We start from the raw sequence: 16,311 nt of genomic DNA on the forward strand, positions 1-16,311 counted from the left end.
ACACTGCACTGAGAGAGAGAGGGGTTAATACAGACACACTGACTGGACACTCCAGTACATTAACACTGCACTGAGAGAGAGAGGGGTTAATACAGACACACTGACTGGACACTCCAGTACATTAACAGTGCGCTGAGAGAGAGGTTAATGCACTACAGCACAGTGGAAGGGAAAGTCCCTAATTCTACCCTCTGAGCCTCAAAGCACAAGGCATGCTGGGAAACGGTAGGGCTGGCGGTAGGGAGGGGGTGTCATGTGACTTCTCGGAATGAGGATCTCAAAGCCCTCTGTTCTGAGACACACTGTGCACACAAACTCACACACAATGTCAGAGACAGACTTGAACACGTGGAAGCAAAGTTCACAAGCTGCACCACCATTTCACCGTCTTCAGACTTCGGTCTTAATGAAACCAGCTCGTGACACCTGTGAAATCCCATGGCCACAAAACCTGCTGTCGCTGGAAAACATAGAAGATGTGGCTCCAGGGACAACAGTCCAGATCACACTGCTTCTGGTTAAGAGGGTATGTGTTCAGGGTATGACTTTGCTCTGTGGCTTACTGGCACACCTGTGGTCCTGTGGACAGCAGTGCTGTCAGCAAGAGCTGTGTCTCTCCTCCAGTGGACGGAGACTCTGCTGTGGTCCTGCAGTGCTGTCAGTGAGAGCTGTGTCTCTCCTCCAGTGGATGGAGACTCTGCTGTGGTCCTGCAGTGCTGTCAGTGAGAGCTGCGTCTCTCCTCCAGTGGATGGAGACTCTGCTGTGGTCCTGCAGTGCTGTCAGTGAGAGCTGCGTCTCTCCTCCAGGGGATGGAGACTCTGCTGTGGTCCTGCAGTGCTGTCAGTGAGAGCTGCGTCTCTCCTCCAGTGGATGGAGACTCTGCTGTGGTCCTGCAGTGCTGTCAGTGAGAGCTGTGTCTCTCCTCCAGTGGATGGAGACTCTGCTGTGGTCCTGCAGTGCTGTCAGTGAGAGCTGTGTCTCTCCTCCAGTGGATGGAGACTCTGCTGTGGTCCTGCAGTGCTGTCAGTGAGAGCTGTGTCTCTCCTCCAGTGGATGGAGACTCTGCTGTGGTCCTGCAGTGCTGTCAGTGAGAGCTGTGTCTCTCCTCCAGTGGATGGAGACTCTGCTGTGGTCCTGCAGTGCTGTCAGTGAGAGCTGTGTCTCTCCTCCAGTGGATGGAGACTCTGCTGTGGTCCTGCAGTGCTGTCAGTGAGAGCTGTCTCTCCTCCAGTCACTTTTTTCTTTTTCCTTTTGCAGACACTTCCACTGCGTCCCCTGCTTATCCCACTGGAGGTAAAATCCTCTTTCTTTGTTTCTTTTCTGTGGCACATGCCCAACAGACATACCTCCCCTTGCTGTTTGCGTAGTGGCGCGTGCCAAACGACAGACCCCCCCCCCCAACTGTTTGTGCAGTGGTGCGTGCCAAACGACAGACCCCCCCACACACACACACTGTTTGCGCAGTGGTGCGTGCCAAACGACAGACGCCCCCCCCCACACTGCTTGTGCAGTGGTGCATGCCAGTCTGTGGTCCTGGGTGGATTTCACTGGTACCGAATACGAGACGACGTCCTGCCCCAATCCACACTTCGCACAACCTCTCCCCGTCACAGACGCACAAAGTCAGCTTCCTCAGCTCGCTGAAAACACGCAGAATGAGGTGAACAGGCAAGAAGGAAACTCCATTTCCCTGGCAGGATATCGGGCTCGGTGGCAGCGCAGAAACCTCAAAGCCACCGCGCACAGCTTCTGGTAACACACGGCTTCAAAAGAAACGAAAACAAGACAGCGCTCCTGGAGGCAGCGCCCTGGGGCGCCTCGCTGGTAGAGATCTTGTAACGGCCCCCTTTAGATGCTGAGGTCCGGGTCCGGGGACAGAGGCGCCGCGACTTGGCCGCTGGGAAACGCCTCGCCCCTCGCATGTCGGACACGCTGTCTCTCCGCCCTCTCCGCACGCGGAGCCTGGAGAACCAGCGCACCTGTCCAGCAGGACCGGCCAATTGACCAGAGAAGTTCACCTGAGAACAGGTTCGCGATGACCTGGAGACGCTGTTCCTTCCCCAGGGGTACTGCAGCGCTGTGCCCCAGGGACTCGAACCCGTGACCCCCCCAGTGATAGGTGCACAGCCCTGACTGACCCCCCACACTGCTGCCTGTACACTAACCCTGGGACAACAGAGAAAGACCTGGAGACAGAGCGCAGTACTGCTCCTTCAGGGGGGCCTGCAGCGCTGTGCCCCAGGGACTCGAACCCGTGACCCCCCAGTGATAGGTGCACAGCCCTGACTGATCCCCCACACTGCTGCCTGTACACTAACCCTGGGACAACAGAGAAAGACCTGGAGACAGAGCGCAGTACTGCTCCTTCAGGGGGGCCTGCAGCGCTGTGCCCCAGGGACTCGAACCCGTGACCCCCCAGTGATAGGTGCACAGCCCTGACTGATCCCCCACACTGCTGCCTGTACACTAACCCTGGGACAACAGAGAAAGACCTGGAGACAGAGCGCAGTACTGCTCCTTCAGGGGGGCCTGCAGCGCTGTGCCCCAGGGATTCGAACCCTGCCGTGTCTCACCTGCCGCAGGTTGTTGAAGATGTCCAAGTGTCGGCCTCCTCGCAGCAGGATGTCCACCAGCCTGCGCACCACTGCCTCCTCACTGCGCACCACTGCGATGTGCAGCACCCTGCGGGGACAGGACACACCTGCTGGGGTCTTTCCCTAGAGAGGGGCCCCTGGATGGACCAGACCCCGAGAGGGCCTGGGTCAGGGACCCAGTACTGGTCCCCAGTCACACTGCCAGACAGCACTGCCCTGTCCTCACGCTGCTGGGCTGGTCAGGGATTCTGCTGGACTTCTGGGTCTCTTTACAGGACTGGGGTTGGGGACCCCTGTACTAACTGGACTGGGGCTCTCCGGGACCGGGGTTGGGGACGAGAGATAGACAGACAAAGAGAGAGACAGATGGAGGGAGTGATTAAGAGACAGGGAGAGAGAGAGACAGACAGAGAGCTCTCCCATCTCAACACTGAAGTGTCTCTCTCTCTGTGTTTCCAGTAAGAGCTGCTCCAGTTTGATGTCATTTCCTGTTCTGAAGGGCTGCTGTGGGTCTTTTTAAATTGCTATTATATCTGCTTCTGAAGGGGCTTTTTCACACTTTTTATCTGCGTTTTTTTTTTACTATTTTCATGTTTCTAACAAAGGAAGTCATTGTATCAGGGGCATGAACAGAAACTTTCAGACTTAAAAACAGAGTTCAGAACAGAGACCCACCCCAGAGCCGGAGGAAACTACAGTGCTGTTCTATTATTATGCTGCTACTGGTACTGGTACTGCTACTGGTACTGTTACTGCTGTCACTGCACCTGCTGCTGGTACTGTTACTGCTGCTAATACTCCTACTGGTATTCCTGCTTATACTACTCCTACTGCTACTGGAACTGTTACTGCTGCAACAGCTAATACCACTCCTGCTGCTACAGTTGATAATACTACTGCTACTACTTCATAGTAAGAGCACAATGCAGTAAAGCCCAGCAAGCTCTGAGCAGGGTGACCCAGAGGGAGACACCAGACAGAGCCCAGCCGGCTCAGGGTTCGAGCAGGGTGAGAATGCTGTGTGGAGGTACCTGCTCTAGCAGCAGGGTCTGGGTGAGACAGAGCACAGGACGCAGAGGGACAGCGGCCGGTTGGCCAAGCTGCCTGCGCCTTTCATTTCACACTTACAGTAAAGATGTCTGGTTAAATGTAACAACAAGTTCTGCTTCTGCTGGCTCGAATCCTTCTCTGACTCTAGGAATTACTCATGCAGCACAGTTACAGTCAGCCGCAGGTCAGCGGGTTAACTCTTTCTGAGAAGGTTATTTCACTCTGCCCCTCTTGCTCATTTTGTCTCTATCTGTATCCACTTCTCCACACCTGTCCACCTGTATGCCTGTACCCACCTGTCCTTCTCCACACCTGTCCACCTGTATGCCTGTACCCACCTGTCCTTCTCCACACCTGTCCACCTGTATGCCTGTACCCACCTGTCCTTCTCCAAACCCGTCTGTCTGTACCCACCTGTCCTTCTCCACACCTGTCCACCTGTGTCTGTACCCACCTGTCCTTCTCCAAACCCGTCTGTCTGTACCCACCTGTCCTTCTCCACACCTGTCCACCTGTGTCTGTACCCACCTGTCCTCCTCCACACCTGTCTGTCTGTACCCACCTGTCCTCCTCCACACCTGTCTGTCTGTACCCACCTGTCCTCCTCCACACCTGTCTACCCATCTGTCTGTACCCACCTGTCCTTCTCCACACCTGTCTGTCTGTATTCATATGTGTCTGTCTACCTCTGCCTATATCCATCATCCGCCTGCTTGTCTTTCTCCATCTGTCTACCTGTTTATCCTCGTCAACTTACTCAAGACAGACCCCCCAGAGACAGTGATCAGAAATCTACCACCACCAGGCCCTGCTGAGCCCAGAGCTGAGCCCAGAGAAGAGCCCCTCAGCCAGCTGGTCCTGAGGCTCACGGACACCATCCAGGCCCAGGACAGCCCAGCTCCAGCAACACGAGTGAGACTCAAGCACTTCACAGCACAAGCCAAACAACACTGCCTCACCCACTGGGACACACACACACTCTGGAATGCTACAGAACCCTAAACACACAACACACACCAGGAGAATACCTGAGCAGGGTAAGAAACAGCAAGGAGAAACAGACCCTGACGAAGGACAGGCTCAGAGACCACAATCTACCTGTCTATCTTTATACTGGTCTACCTGTCCGTCTGTCTTTGTCTGCCTGTCTGTCTGTGTAACATATGGACATTAATCAGATGCTTTGAGTGCTACTCAACCTGCTGTAGCTCAAGTATACTCAACAACGAGTGAAGACGGCTTAATACAGATCTGTGCATCTGTCCATCTGTCCGAACCCCCTGTGTCTCCCGGAGTGAGTGAGCGACCCAAGTGTGTAAGAGCACAGTGCAGTGGAGTAAATCACAGTGAGATCAGGGTAAAAGCGCAGTGCAGTGCAGTAAATCACAGTGAGATCAGGGTAAAAGCGCAGTGCAGTGCAGTAAGCCACTGGGAGCAGGATGATTCCTCAGCCACCGGACAGCTGCGCTGACCGATCTCAAGCCTCAGGGGGAGATAAGGCTCCCACTAACCCAATCAGCCCTGATCTGCGCTGATCTGCTCCGAGACGGAGCCGCGCAGATCTCTGCTCTCTCTTCGGCTTCCAGTTCCAGGAAAGCACAGCGACCGCAAGCTGAGAGACGAGAAAGTGGAAGAGAGAGAGGAGCTGCCGAGCGCAGGGGTGACGGGGGGGGGGGGCACCGCGGCTCAGCCCAGAGGAAGCGAGGCACCGAGGCCCCCGGCGCGCAGGCTCGGGACCGCAGATGTCACACTGCACTCCAGTAACACGCAGAGCCTCACACACACACCAGCCACTCCCCTTCCCAGCAGGATCCCTCACAGACCGGGATGACACAGAATGGGACAAACACCCCATGGACTCTCTGCACATGGAGCTCGGTAACAACTCCTCACAGCGCATGCAGGACTAAATAAGGCCAATACCCAGTACTAACCAACTTACTCAAGACAGCCCTAGAATACTGGTTACCCCCGAGAGACAGTGACCAGAAATCTACCACCACCAGGCCCTGCTGAGCCCAGAGCTGAGCCCAGAGAAGAGCCCCTCAGCCAGCTGGTCCTGAGGCTCACGGACACCATCCAGGCCCAGGACAGCCCAGCTCCAGCAACACGAGTGAGACTCAAGCACTTCACAGCACAAGCCAAACAACACTGCCTCACCCACTGGGACACACACACACACACTGGAATGCTACAGAACCCTAAACAGACAACACACACCAGCAGAATATCTGAGCAGGGTAAGAAACAGCAAGGAGAAACAGACCCTGAGGAAGGACAGGCTCAGAGACCACAGCCTGGCCACAGAAACTGGACCTGACTGTCCAGTGAGGAAAGGCTCTCAGTGACCACAGCCTGGACACTGACACTGGACACAGGCAGACCTGGCTGTCCAGAGAGGACTGGCTCAGTGACCACAGCCTGGACACTGACACTGGACACAGGCAGACCTGGCTGTCCAGAGAGGACAGGCTGTGCTCCCACTGCCTGAGAATCAGAGAGAGATGCACTTTCTGTGAGAAATACTCTGGGATCAGACAAACTTTCTTCCCTAAAATAAACTTAATTCCCACAACTGCCACAATCAGAACAGCTCCCAATCCTACCGGGAGGGGGGGTGTGGGGTGGGGTTGACTCAGTTGAACTGGCAGCCCAGTGTGTGATCTCCTATCCCAGCCTGAGAACCAGGGAGCCTGTCTCCCAGTAATGTTTGATGTGTTCTACGTTGTATCTAAATGTCTGTAGAAGCTGTATCTGCTTTGGCAACACTGTCATTTACCAGTCAGGGTAATAAAACTGAATTTGAAAGAGAGAGAGGGGGCGGGGTGGGGAGAAAGAGGGATGGGAGAGAGAGGGATGGGGAAATAGAAACAGAAAGAGAGAGAGAGGAGGGAGGGTGGCAGCGGGTGGAGAGGATGTTTGGGTTTGTTCAGCTCATTCATGTGAAGTCACCACACTCACACACTCACACAGACACCTGAGGAAACCGCACGCGGCCCGAGAGCAAGCTCGCGAGCGCTTCCCGAAAGCCAGGCTCGAGCGCGCAGACAACAGGATAAGGGCCGGCAGCGGCGCGCCGGCGCTGACGCAGGGCTGACGCAGGGCAGCGTGTGTGAGCGCGAGGTGCGGTTTGTTGATGTGTGCGGTTTAGGCTTTCCCTCCCCTCGGAGAGGCTCAGCCAGCGCCGGCTGTTTTGGGTGTTTCTGACGATCATGTGAACACACAAACACAAACACGCACAAACACACAAACACAAACACAGATGCACAGATGCACACAGGCTCACAAATACAGAAACCAGCTTCAGGACAGAAGATAACAAGACCAAATCACTACAGTCAGAATCAGCCCAGAGAACTAGGGTGACTGACTCATCATCATCATCAGAACTGTAGAGTCACTGTAGAGACACTCAGTCCAGCTCATCTGTATCTTCACACTAACACTCCTTCATCATCATCAGAGCTGGAGAGTCACTGTAGAGACACTCAGTCCAGCTCCTCTGTATCTTCACACTAACACTCCTTCATCATCATCAGAGCTGTAGTCACTGTAGAGACACTCAGTCCAGCTCCTCTGTATCTCCACACTAACACTCCTTCATCATCATCAGAGCTGTAGAGTCACTGTAGACACTCAGTCCAGCTCATCTGTATCTTCACACTAACACTCCTTCATCATCATCAGAGCTGTAGAGTCACTGTAGAGACACTCAGTCCAGCTCCTCTGTATCTTCACACTAACACTCCTTCATCATCATCAGAGCTGTAGAGTCACTGTAGAGACACTCAGTCCAGCTCATCTGTATCTTCACACTAACACTCCTTCATCATCATCAGAGCTGTAGAGTCACTGTAGAGACACTCAGTCCAGCTCATCTGTATCTTCACACTAACACTCCTTCATCATCATCAGAGCTGTAGAGTCACTGTAGAGACACTCAGTCCAGCTCCTCTGTATCTTCACACTAACACTCCTTCATCATCATCAGAGCTGTAGAGTCACTGTAGAGACACTCAGTCCAGCTCCTCTGTATCTTCACACTAACACTCCTTCATCATCATCAGAGCTGTAGAGTCACTGTAGAGACACTCAGTCCAGCTCCTCTGTATCTTCACACTAACACTCCTTCATCATCATCAGAGCTGTAGAGTCACTGTAGACACTCAGTCCAGCTCATCTGTATCTTCACACTAACACTCCTTCATCATCATCAGAGCTGTAGAGTCACTGTAGAGACACTCAGTCCAGCTCCTCTGTATCTTCACACTAACACTCCTTCATCATCATCAGAGCTGTAGAGTCACTGTAGAGACACTCAGTCCAGCTCATCTGTATCTTCACACTAACACTCCTTCATCATCATCAGAGCTGTAGAGTCACTGTAGAGACACTCAGTCCAGCTCATCTGTATCTTCACACTAACACTCCTTCATCATCATCAGAGCTGTAGAGTCACTGTAGAGACACTCAGTCCAGCTCCTCTGTATCTTCACACTAACACTCCTTCATCATCATCAGAGCTGTAGAGTCACTGTAGAGACACTCAGTCCAGCTCCTCTGTATCTTCACACTAACACTCCTTCATCATCATCAGAGCTGTAGAGTCACTGTAGAGACACTCAGTCCAGCTCCTCTGTATCTTCACACTAACACTCCTTCATCATCCTCAGAGCTGTAGAGTAACTGTAGACACTCAGTCCAGCTCATCTGTATCTTCACACTAACACTCCTTCATCATCATCAGAGCTGTAGAGTCACTGTAGAGACACTCAGTCCAGCTCCTCTGTATCTTCACACTAACACTCCTTCATCATCATCAGAGCTGTAGAGTCACTGTAGAGACACTCAGTCCAGCTCCTCTGTATCTTCACACTAACACTCCTTCATCATCATCAGAGCTGTAGAGTCACTGTAGAGACACTCAGTCCAGCTCCTCTGTATCTTCACACTAACACTCCTTCATCATCATCAGAGCTGTAGAGTCACTGTAGAGACACTCAGTCCAGCTCCTCTGTATCTTCACACTAACACTCCTTCATCATCCTCAGAGCTGTAGAGTCACTGTAGAGACACTCAGTCCAGCTCCTCTGTATCTTCACACTAACACTCCTTCATCATCATCAGAGCTGTAGAGTCACTGTAGAGACACTCAGTCCAGCTCCTCTGTATCTTCACACTAACACTCCTTCATCATCATCAGAGCTGTAGAGTCACTGTAGAGACACTCAGTCCAGCTCCTCTGTATCTTCACACTAACACTCCTTCATCATCATCAGAGCTGTAGAGTAACTGTAAAGACACTCAGTCCAGCTCCTCTGTATCTTCACACTAACACTCCTTCATCATCATCAGAGCTGTAGAGTCACTGTAGAGACACTCAGTCCAGCTCATCTGTATCTTCACACTAACACTCCTTCATCATCATCAGAGCTGTAGAGTAACTGTAAAGACACTCAGTCCAGCTCCTCTGTATCTTCACACTAACACTCCTTCATCATCATCAGAGCTGTAGAGTCACTGTAGAGACACTCAGTCCAGCTCCTCTGTATCTTCACACTAACACTCCTTCATCATCATCAGAGCTGTAGAGTCACTGTAGAGACACTCAGTCCAGCTCCTCTGTATCTTCACACTAACACTCCTTCATCATCATCAGAGCTGTAGAGTAACTGTAAAGACACTCAGTCCAGCTCCTCTGTATCTTCACACTAACACTCCTTCATCATCATCAGAGCTGTAGAGTCACTGTAGAGACACTCAGTCCAGCTCATCTGTATCTTCACACTAACACTCCTTCATCATCATCAGAGCTGTAGAGTAACTGTAAAGACACTCAGTCCAGCTCCTCTGTATCTTCACACTAACACTCCTTCATCATCATCAGAGCTGTAGAGACACTCACCCAGATCTGCTACAATCTAATGCGAAATTCTGCAAACAAGGAAGATTTAACTCACGAGTCTCCGTCTTCATCTTGCCGCGTCGCCATGGCGATCTCGGAGGCTAGCCGGTCCTCCGCTTCCTCCAGGGGGTAGAAGAGGGGCAGGGGCGTGGCCTGCAGGAGCAGCTGGGGCATGCTGGGAATGGGGTAGAGGGCGTAGGGGAAGGGGTGAGGCACTGTGGGGAGAGAGAGAGAGGGGCACAGTGCCCACTGTGAGCAGCAGAGCCAGACTCGGCTGAGGGCAGCAGGGTTAATTCCCAGAGTTAATGTTGCCCACAGGTGAAAGGAACTGAATCTCTTTGGTCCTGAGCATATGAGAAGACTGAACTGGACACTGGTGTTCTTGGCACAGCGCAAACAGTCTGTTACAGGGGGTCTCCGGCATTCCTGTATCACACAGGCTCAAGGAACTGAGTCTCTTCGGTCTTGGACAGAGACAACTCCAAGCGGGACCCAAGTCAAGTACTTACAATTACTCGACAACAGTGACAGATTTAAGCTACCTGCTCCAGCGCCCATGGCCAAACAAGGACTGTTCCTGTGTCTCTGTCCCTGTGTCAATTCAGAGCTGAGCGCCCTGCAGCGCTGAGCTGCTGTGTCTCAGCAGGACATTTCACTGCCAGCAACTACTGCTGCACGCTGTGCTGTTGTGCATTTGATCAACAAACTATGACTGATCGATTGATCTCTCTGTCCCTCTGTCTGTCTTCCCCTCTCCCTCCCTCCCTGTCCCTCTCTCTCTCCTCTCTCAATTCAATTCAAGGTGCTTTATTAGCATGCCCAATGAGTTAAAATCAGTGTCGCCAAAGCAAATAAAAATAAAATGAACGTGAAACAAAACCCCAAAACATCCACAGACATATTACAGACATTTACAACAAAGACATCGTAAAATAGTTCAGGTGGGGAGCTGCGTCAGCATGTGTAGTCTGCAAAGGAACAAGTAAAGGTTTATTCCTCATGACAAGAGAAGAGAGAAAACACAGCGTTTCGTCTGGAGAGTCTTCTTCAGGTGTCGAGTTGAAGGCTTCACAGTCGAAACGCTGTGTTTTCTCTCCTCTTTTCAGCAGGGAATAAACCTATTACTTGTTCCTATATGATTAAATCTTACATATACTGTAAACATCTGGAGCATTACTGGGAGAGAGGCTCACTGGTCCTCAGGCTGGGACAGGAGATCACACACTGGGCTGCCAGTTCAACTGAGTTCCCCAGTAGGATCGGGAGCTGTTGTGATTCTGGCAGGTGTGGAAATTCTGGGATTAGATTTCTGAATTTAGGGAAGAATGTTTCTCTAATCCCAGAATACCTGTCACAGTGCAGTAGGGAGTTCACCTCTCTCTCTCTCCTCTCCCTGTCCCTAACTCTCTCCTCTCTCCAGTCTCTCTCTCTCCTCCTCTCCCTGTCCTGTCCCCCTCTCTCTCCCTGTCCCTCTCTCCCTCTCCCCCTGTCCCCCTCTCTCCCCCTGTCCCCCTCTCTCCCTGTCCCTCTCTCTCCCTGTCCCTCTCTCTCCCTCTCCCTCCCTCTCTCTCCCTGTGCCTCCCTCCTCCTCTCCCTCTCTCTCCCTGTGCCTCCCTCCTCCTCTCCCTCTCCCTGTCCCCCTCTCCCTCCCTCTCTCCCTGTCCCCCTCTCCCTCCCTCTCTCTCCCTGTGCCTCTCTCCTCCTCTCCCTCTCCCTGTCAGTCTCCCTGTCCCCCTCTCTCCTCCGCTCCCTCTCTCTCCCTGTCCCCCTCTCTCCTCCGCTCCCTCTCTCTCCCTGTCCCCCTCTCTCTCCTCCTCTCCCTGCCCCCCTCTCTCCTCCTCTCCCTGTCCCCCTCTCTCTCCCTCTCTCTCTCTCCCTGTCCCTCTCCCCCTCTCTCTCCCTGTCCCCCTCTCTCTCCCTCTCTCTCTCTCCCTGTCCCTCTCCCCCTCTCTCTCCCTGTCCCCCTCTCTCTCCTCCTCTCCCTGTCCCTGTCCCCCTCTCTCTCCCTGTCCCCCTCTCTCTCCCTGTCCCCCTCTCTCTCCTTCTCTCCCTGTCCCCCTCTCTCTCCTCCTCTCCCTGTCCCTCTCCCCCTCTCTCTCCTCCTCTCCCTGTCCCCCTCTCTCTCCTCCTCTCCCTGTCCCTGTCCCCCTCTCTCTCCCTGTCCCCCTCTCTCTCTCTCCCTGTCCCCCTCTCTCTCCCTGTCCCGACAGGAGGGCTCACTCAGCCCAGAGCCCGTGTTGGTTCTGACCCGCGGCGGCGAGGGCAGCTGTTCTTACAGTAGGCTGGGAGGGCGCAGCAGTGCGCTCGGCCGTCCAGGGCTCCTCTGCGGCCGGGTCCGAGCGGCTCGGCGGCGCCCCCCGGCGGCGGCGCGGGGGCGCTGTCCTGCGAGGGGAACGGTCGCTTCCGGAAGGGCAGCTTGGACGCCGGCGTGTCCGGGCCGGGCCTGGGGGGGCTCGGGGGGCCGTGATGCCCGTTACAGCCCCGTCCTGCGGCCGCCCCCCCCTCCTCTGCCGCGGGGCGCCTGCGCGCGGAGGTGCTCAGGTCCAGGGGTCCGGCGCCGCCCCGCTCCATCCTGCAGAGCCCGGGTTCGGGCCGGGGCTGGGGTGCAGATCCGAGCCGCCACGGACTCTCAGGCTGTGGGGCGCCTCAGGCACATCGCACCCCGGCTCGGAACCACAGAACCGGAGCCGCGCACGCCAAGCAGAGAGCTGCCCCCCCCCCGCCCAGAACTGGACCCGGACCCGAACCCCAACCTCTTCGGGGGCGCTCCTGCAGCAGCGGGGTCGGGGGTCCGGGGGTGATCCCGTGGGCTCGGAGCAGAGGAATCCCGAGGAGGCGTGAGGCTGGTGCACAGCGGAGCAATCGCCAAAAATAAGACACCGATTCCTCACAAACCAGCAGAATCGGTTCTCCGGTCCTCCTGCAGCGCGCAGAGTCGGGGAGAGGGAGAGGGAGACGGGGGGGGGGGGTGGAGGCAGAAAAAACTCCCGAGGAAAGGCCGGCGGCGGAGGTCCGGGACCGGGGCTGGAGTCGGTGCCGAGCGGAGCGGGTCTCGGGTTCGCCAGCCGTCGGCGCTGTCAGCGAGCGAGTGCGCGGAGACACGGGCGCAGCTGAGCGACAGCGCTCTCTCTCACACACACACACAGAAACACACAGACACACAAACTAGGAAGTGCACCGAGCGGGGGTTTCCCTCGCCGGCTGCTGAGAACTTCAGCCCGGAGCTGTAACCCCTTCGGCGCCGCCCCGCGCCGGCTCGCGCTTCCGGTCCCTTCACTTCCCCCGAATTCTCGTGCTGTTTCTCCAGTAATAGCGGCTGTAAGAAAAAAAAAAACCCGCACGATGAGACTCCGGACCCGAGCTTCCTAGCAGGCCGGCGGGGAAGCGGTCGAGAGGGCCCGGAAGGCGAAGGGCCGCAGGTGATCGCGAGCTGCCCGCCCCGGGGTGAACTTCGGCACCGTGCCTGCGCGAGACACCTCCTGGGACTCGATACTTTCCGTGCTTTTCTAGGAGATCGGCGCGGTAAATCACAGTGAGAGCGGGGTAAAGGCGCAGTGCAGTGCAGTAAATCGCAGTGAGATCAGGGTAAAAGCACAGTGCAGTGCAGTAAATCACAGATCAGGGTAAAGGCACAGTACAGTGCAGTAAAGCCCAGTGAGATCAGGGTAAGACACACAGAGGGTCTGGGTGGGGTGACCCTGTGGCCAGTGTGTGTGTGTGTGTCCGTGGAGGAAGTTCTTGGAGAGGAGAGGAGGGACGTACCCTGGAAACCATTCCTGGAGCCCCAGAGGGGCGAAGAGAGAGGAAATCACCTGGGATTCACAGGTCGAGGCCTGGAGAGCCACCAGCTGCTCCCGCGAGTTCTCAGGCTTACAACACCAAAAGAGTCTCCAAATTCACAGTGATCTCAGTATCTGATCGAGAATTATCGGTACTTGTCTATACAGCCTACAGCAGTGCCCCTAGTCTCTCCTACAGCAGTGCCCTGATGTCCTCAGTCTCTCCTACAGTAGTGCCCTGATGTCCTCAGTCTCTCCTACAGCAGTGCCCTGATGTCCTCTGTCTCTCCTGCAGCAGTGCCCTGATGCCCTCAGTCTCTCCTACAGCAGTGCCCTGATGCCCTCAGTCTCTCCTACAGCAGTGCCCTGATGCCCTCAGTCTCTCCTACAGCAGTGTCCTGATGCCCTCAGTCTCTCCTACAGCAGTGCCCTGATGCCCTCAGTGTCTCCTACAGCAGTGCCCTGATGCCCTCAGTCTCTCCTACAGCAGTGCCCTGATGCCCTCAGTGTCTCCTACAGCAGTGCCCTCAGAGCCCTGCACGAAGCAGGGAAGTCCTGCAGCACAGCTTTTCATACACTCATGCTGATCCCTAGTGGTGGCTGGGTGAATGTGCAACTGTGAGGCTTCTCCACTTGCTCCAGAGTGCTGATCACACAGTTCCACGAGCCCTGCGGAGAGCTGCTCTGTACATCGCAGGTGTTGTGTGCGTGGTGCTCTGTGTGCTGTGTGCTGTCTGTTGTGTGTGTTAAGGTGGGGGGCAGGGTGGCTGCTGCTGGTATTTTCAGAATCTCCCCACTTTGAAATACATCTATGAACCGGAAAAGCCTTCCTCTTCCTCTCTCTCTCTTCCTCTCCCCTTCTTTCTCTCCTAATGCCCTGTAGTGTCCAGTCAGTGTGTCTGTATTAACCCCTCTCTCTCTCAGTGCAGTGTTAGTGTACTGGAGTGTCCAGTCAGTGTGTGTGTATTAACCCCTCTCTCTCTCAGTGCAGTGTTAATGTACTGGAGTGTCCAGTCAGTGTGTGTATTAACCCCTCTCTCTCTCAGTGCAGTGTTAATGTACTGGAGTGTCCAGTCAGTGTGTGTATTAACCCCTCTCTCTCTCAGTGCAGTGTTAATGTACTGGAGTGTCCAGTCAGTGTGTCTGTATTAACCCCTCTCTCTCTCAGTGCAGTGTTAATGTACTGGAGTGTCCAGTCAGTGTGTCTGTATTAACCCCTCTCTCTTTCAGTGCAGTGTTAATGTACTGGAGTGTCCAGTCAGTGTGTCTGTATTAACCCCTCTCTCTCTCAGTGCAGTGTTAATGTACTGGAGTGTCCAGTCAGTGTGTCTGTATTAACCCCTCTCTCTCTCAGTGCAGTGTTAATGTACTGGAGTGTCCAGTCAGTGTGTCTGTATTAACCCCTCTCTCTCTCAGTGCAGTGTTAATGTACTGGAGTGTCCAGTCAGTGTGTCTGTATTAACCCCTCTCTCTCTCAGTGCAGTGTTAATGTACTGGAGTGTCCAGTCAGTGTGTCTGTATTAACCCCTCTCTCTCAGTGCAGTGTTAATGTACTGGAGTGTCCAGTCAGTGTGTCTGTATTAACCCCTCTCTCTCAGTGCAGTGTTAATGTATGGGAGTGTCCAGAGGTGTAGTATTGCTATGTAGTTCTAGTATTAGCCCCCTGTCTCTCTCAGGTTTCTAGTTACCTGGGTGACTTTGGGACTTTCCACAAGCTGCATTTATTTAGAGAGAAACAGAGAGAGCAACGGAAAAACTGCAGTTTGAGATAAAGTCCCTAGAAACCCTGAATGAAACAATGAGACCTAAAAGATCAGCTGTTGAGAAGGAGCAGCTGTCCTGATCTTCAGTTAGAGATCAGGGGTGGAGACAGAGAGGCGTCACTCAGCTCCTTCACTGCCAATTAGAGATGATTGTGTAACCCTGATACTATTAATGGAACTGTTGTTATTACTAAAACTGCCACTGTAGTATTCAGAATACTGCAGTATTATCTAGTATTGCTTCTGTTGTTGTTATTTGTATAACTGCTGTTATTACTACTACAGCCACTGTAGCTGTTACTACTACTGCTTTTATTAAAAATACTGTCACTGTTACTACTACTTCTTCTCTTTCTGCTTTTATTACTACTTAACATTGGCTGCAGTTACTACCACATTTACTGTTGTTGCTCCTGCTTCATCTTCCCCAGTTGTGTCCGAGAGGATGAGCGTCCCTCTGCTCTCGGTTTCACACTGCTTCTTTGCTACTGCTAGCACTGCTCGCCCTGCCAGCCGCCGCCGGTACTGCAGCGTGCGTGCGGGTCTCCGGTCGCTTTGCTCCACTTCGTCCGTCCTGCAGAACCGGGACACAGAACCTGACGGGGAATTTAAAACAATCTGTGTGTCACACGACAATCGTTACTGCCACTGTTACTACTGCAGCTGGTGTTACTTTTACTGCTGCTACTGTTACTGCCACTGTTACTACTGCAGCTGGTGTTACTTTTACTGCTGCTACTGTTACTGCCACTGTACTACCACTGCCACTGCCAGTGTTATTGTTACTACTACTGTCACTGTGGTTACTACTACTGCTACTAGTGTTAAGTTACTACAGTTACTTTTACTGCTGCTACTGTTACTTCTACTACTGCCACTGTTACTGCTCCTGTTACTACTACTGTTACTACTACTGCTACTGTTACTGCCACTGTACTACCACTGCTCCTGTCACTGTCACTGCCACTGTCACTGCTCCTGTTACTGTTACTGCTACTGCCACTGTTACTACTACTGTTACTACTGCCACTGCCAGTGTTACTGCTACTGCTACCACTGCTATTGTTGCTTTTACTGTTCCTGCTGTTACTGCTAGTGCTGCCACTGTTACTACAACATCACAGAGAATCCCTCAGTAATAAACACACAGCAGGACAGGAGACACAGTGAGAGAGAGGAGATCACAGAGAATCCCTCAGTAATAAACACACACAGTAGG

The 16,311-nt window shown here is 53.6% G+C and overlaps 1 protein-coding gene and 1 long non-coding RNA gene across 2 annotated transcripts in view; one reads left to right on the forward strand and one right to left on the reverse strand.

Moving 5' to 3' along the window:
* Window positions 1–13,424, reverse strand: part of bcl3 (BCL3 transcription coactivator) — a 20,986-nt gene extending 7,562 nt beyond the window's left edge. Inside the window, exons 1-3 of the mRNA XM_088621256.1 lie at window positions 11,827–13,424; window positions 9,606–9,765; window positions 2,575–2,683 (exon numbers count right to left, since the gene is read on the reverse strand). Of these exons, the coding sequence (XP_088477382.1) occupies window positions 2,575–2,683; window positions 9,606–9,765; window positions 11,827–12,121 (564 nt within the window). The 5' untranslated portion in view covers window positions 12,122–13,424. The remainder of the gene's footprint in view (window positions 1–2,574; window positions 2,684–9,605; window positions 9,766–11,826) is intronic.
* Window positions 1,459–3,156, forward strand: LOC148640325 (uncharacterized). The gene is made up of 2 exons (XR_015930676.1): window positions 1,459–2,113; window positions 2,268–3,156. It is a non-coding gene; the product is annotated as an uncharacterized LOC148640325 (long non-coding RNA).
* Window positions 13,425–16,311: the final 2,887 nt, after the last annotated feature.

The sequence above is a fragment of the Lepisosteus platostomus genome, chromosome 26 (assembly GCF_059453375.1).
Source record: "Lepisosteus platostomus isolate fLepPlt1 chromosome 26, fLepPlt1.hap1, whole genome shotgun sequence".
In the NCBI taxonomy this organism is placed as follows: Eukaryota; Metazoa; Chordata; class Actinopteri; order Semionotiformes; family Lepisosteidae; genus Lepisosteus; species Lepisosteus platostomus.